Raw genomic sequence first — 3,374 nt, forward strand, 5'->3', positions numbered from 1 at the left:
GTGTGTGTGATGTGTGATTCCATAACCATATGAGCCCAAAGCAAGTGGCTCTCATGGCTGTTCAAAGTGATTTTGTTGGCTATTGTTGTCTATAGCGCAAAATAATGTAATAGGCTATTAAAAGGTAACAACAACAAAAACTGATCCATGTTTACATCTTATTTGTCTTTAAGCTGGAGTGTGTACATATTAATTGTGCATGTTAGGTCAAATGAACTTCTGTAATGACATGTGGTCACTCAAATCAAAATAAATGTGTAACCACATGGCCCTTTAAAGAAGTGACAACACCAACAGCTGCTGATGCATTATACAGTGTTCATAGGTGTTGAATCGTCCCACAAGCTGTCATTGTGGAGACCGTTCCACATGATACAACCCTGGTGCAAATCTACAGTTATACGCCACGCACTTGTCTCTAGTTTGTCTCTCTACTGCATGTAATATGTGATTTCTAAATGTACCTCATACATGTTACTTCACAGCTATGCCCCCTTTTATCCTGCCCTTGGTTATCATCATCAGCCTCAGTTTGGCTGCAGTCATCATCAGCGGTGTGATATTCATCTGTTATGTAAAGTAAGTCATGCAGATAAAAAATAGTTTTTGCATTTCTCTGTTAGTGAATTATATGCAAGGCTTTTCCCTTCAACACTGTAACTCATATGTTGTGTTTATGTGACATGTTTGGGATTTTTGTTAATTGATTTGTCCAATTGATTTTAGGCTCAAAACAAAGTGGAGGGACACAGTTGCCAAATGTCCAAATCCCAAACTTGGTGTTATTCATCCAAGCGAGCCAAAGGTGAGTCACCTCGTGATGTAAACTTGATGTTGGCTGAAAATAAAAATGAAAACTTGCAGCTTCAATTGTTGCATCTGTTTATTTTACTTAATTAATTACATGTGAGCAGCATATTTTTTAATCCTTAATGCTGTTTAGTTTGGGCATTTTCTAACGTTAGCCATTCAAAGCATTTACATTCTGCATTCTACTCTTTTATTGAAACGTTTCAATACAGTATAGAGTTTGTATGGCTGCACTGTAAACATATATAGCAGTTGTACACTAGTATACATAATAGTTAAAAGTAATAGTTGTGTGTTGTATTTGTGACAAAGTAGCTGCTCAGCAGACGTTTCTTGTAGTAATAAACTGCTCTTGCTGTTACCACCAGCAGCCCTGGTACGGGTTTCACCAAACCAACCAAGACTGACATCTTAATGATTAACTTTAAACTTCTCCACATACTTTCAGTAAATGTGTCAAACAAGTCAATTTGAAAATGTTTTTTTCCTGTACTGTTAAATCATTCATGGAGTATCTATTGGAAAATAACTTTTACAAATTGACCCATTTAACCAAAAAGTTTCAAATCTGTAGTTTTAATTGTTTTTATCCTCCTTGTTGCAGGTCTTGGAGCCTGGAACAATCGTCGTCTCCCCTGCCTGTGTTGAGCTCCTTGTCCCAGATGACAGTAAACTATGGTTAGTGTGGCTGCACTACAACATTTCCTTAAGGATTTCTATGTGTTTGTTTTTGGCTCTTGAAGTCTGTTTCTCTCTATTCAGGTCGAAGGGGTCACTGGGAGACACTAGCAGTGGAAGCCTTCAGCAAAGCAGTGGAATCAGTACTGGCTCTTCTTGTCTCAGTTATGCTAATACAGAACCTGCTGACATTATAGCCTGTGTTGACGATGCCCTTAAGAAAGTCTTTCCCAATATCGCCCCGTTCTCACCTTTGACCACCAAAGACAGTGGTTTACTCTCCTCTCCATACAACCCTTGTGGTGTCCGAGCTGATGACATGAGTTGTTGGTCATCCAGCTTTCACAACAAAACCTATTCCATCCTCATTCCCAGCTGCCCACATCAGATTCTGACGGACAGCTCTGAGGTCCAGACGCCGGCTGAAATGCTTTGTGACTCTGCATACCGTCCTAGTGCGGGTGACATTGTGACCTGTGTTAACCCACAGGCACCAACTTGTCCGCTTGTTAATTCACTACCAGGGGTTCCATCTATTATGCCAATGGACATGTCATATCAGCAGCGCAATGCAGATTCTGGGGCATTTTCATATGCAGAAGACTCCAGTTTGTCCGCCGTCTCTAGCGGCACCAACACAATTGGGTCATGTGATCCTGTGTCCAGAGTTGAGGTCAATTGTGAGAGCTCTGAGGAGGCGGTTCGTGGTGCGACAAAGCAACATGGAATAACTGAAGGGGCAGCTAGGTGTGATGAAAACCCCTGCTACGGCTGCGTGCCTGCAGGTTCATGCAGCTTTCCTCCAGTGGATGACGACTACCAGCCATTTCAGAATCTGGTGAAGCAGCCTGATGTTTTCTTTTCCGAGGAGAGAAGGGATGAGAAAGAGGAACATTTGAACAGGTATACAGAGGAATTATTGACCAAGTTGGCTCAAAGCTTCCCATGTTTCATTAACAATGTCCAGGGAGGCCAGTGTCTCTCTGAGCTCCAAAAACCTTTTCTCTGTTTGATCCCTGCAGACCAGACTAGGCCATTAACCTCAGACAGCGGCTATCAGAGTGTGTAGGGCTGAATTTTTATGCATTCATTTTTTGTGTGTCATTTTTGCTTTTTTAATTACTGAGAAACATTGCTGAGAAATGTAGATGATGAGAGTGAGGTAGAGGCGGATGTAACAGACAGTGAATGGTGTTCCTACGCTTTAAATCATACCTTTGTCATACGATACCTTTGTCATGGATATCTGCACATGAAGAGCATGTGATACGACGAAAGCTCCACAACAGTTAACAAATGGACTTTGAGTTGACATTAGTTTCTCAACTGTGACATGACTGTTAAAGTGTATGACTGCCTATGATGTGAAAAGAATCCCTGAAGTTTGTACATAAAAATATTCACGTAAAATTTCTGTCATCAACAGAATGCACTTGTTTTGAGTTTTTAATGTGTGCTTGCTCCAGTGCTTGAACAAAACAGATACAGTCACTCGCATGTCCGTAACTCACATGTCATATTCAACTATGTTATGTGTAAGGTCAAATGTGTTCCCTAAATGTTGAATAAAGCAAAGAGGACTGTGTCGCTGTAAATCATGTCTAACTATCCAGTCTGTGCTGTTGTGTTAATAAGACTTCAGTAGAAATGTGAGTTAACAGAAGGCTCATTTCTGGGAGATAATTTCAGTCTCTCTCTGAGCTTACTTTGACTGAGGAGTCAACATCATATGTACACAATTTGGCCATCAATACTGAGCCTTTTAAGGAAAAATACATTCAAACTGAGTAAACGTCTGAAAGCAGACAGCTGTCGTAATGAGCTGGTGCTATTCGGGCTTGTGAAATGACTTCCTCATAGCTCTTCTCTGGAACTGCTGAGCAACT

At 40.8% G+C, this 3,374-nt stretch overlaps 1 protein-coding gene across 1 annotated transcript; it reads left to right on the forward strand.

Annotated features, from left to right (window-relative positions):
• Positions 1–12: 12 nt before the first annotated feature.
• On the forward strand, positions 13–3,083 carry LOC116379954 (uncharacterized). Its single transcript, XM_031841914.1, has 4 exons — positions 13–579; positions 727–805; positions 1,415–1,488; positions 1,573–3,083. Exons 1-4 carry the CDS (start codon positions 488–490, stop codon positions 2,555–2,557), a joined length of 1,230 nt encoding a protein of 409 aa, XP_031697774.1. The 5' UTR covers positions 13–487; the 3' UTR covers positions 2,558–3,083.
• Positions 3,084–3,374: the final 291 nt, after the last annotated feature.

This window comes from Anarrhichthys ocellatus, unplaced genomic scaffold (assembly GCF_004355925.1).
Source record: "Anarrhichthys ocellatus isolate YVR2014 unplaced genomic scaffold, GSC_Weel_1.0 scaffold5628, whole genome shotgun sequence".
NCBI classification, from domain to species: Eukaryota; Metazoa; Chordata; class Actinopteri; order Perciformes; family Anarhichadidae; genus Anarrhichthys; species Anarrhichthys ocellatus.

Coding starts and splice junctions, on each gene's coding strand:
- LOC116379954 (XM_031841914.1), top strand. CDS start 488: ATGCCCCCTTTTATCCTGCCCTTGGTTATCATCATCAGCCTCAGTTTG. Junction 580..726: donor ATATTCATCTGTTATGTAAA/GTAAGTCATGCA, acceptor AATTGATTTTAG/GCTCAAAACAAAGTGGAGGG. Junction 1,489..1,572: donor CCAGATGACAGTAAACTATG/GTTAGTGTGGCT, acceptor CTCTCTATTCAG/GTCGAAGGGGTCACTGGGAG.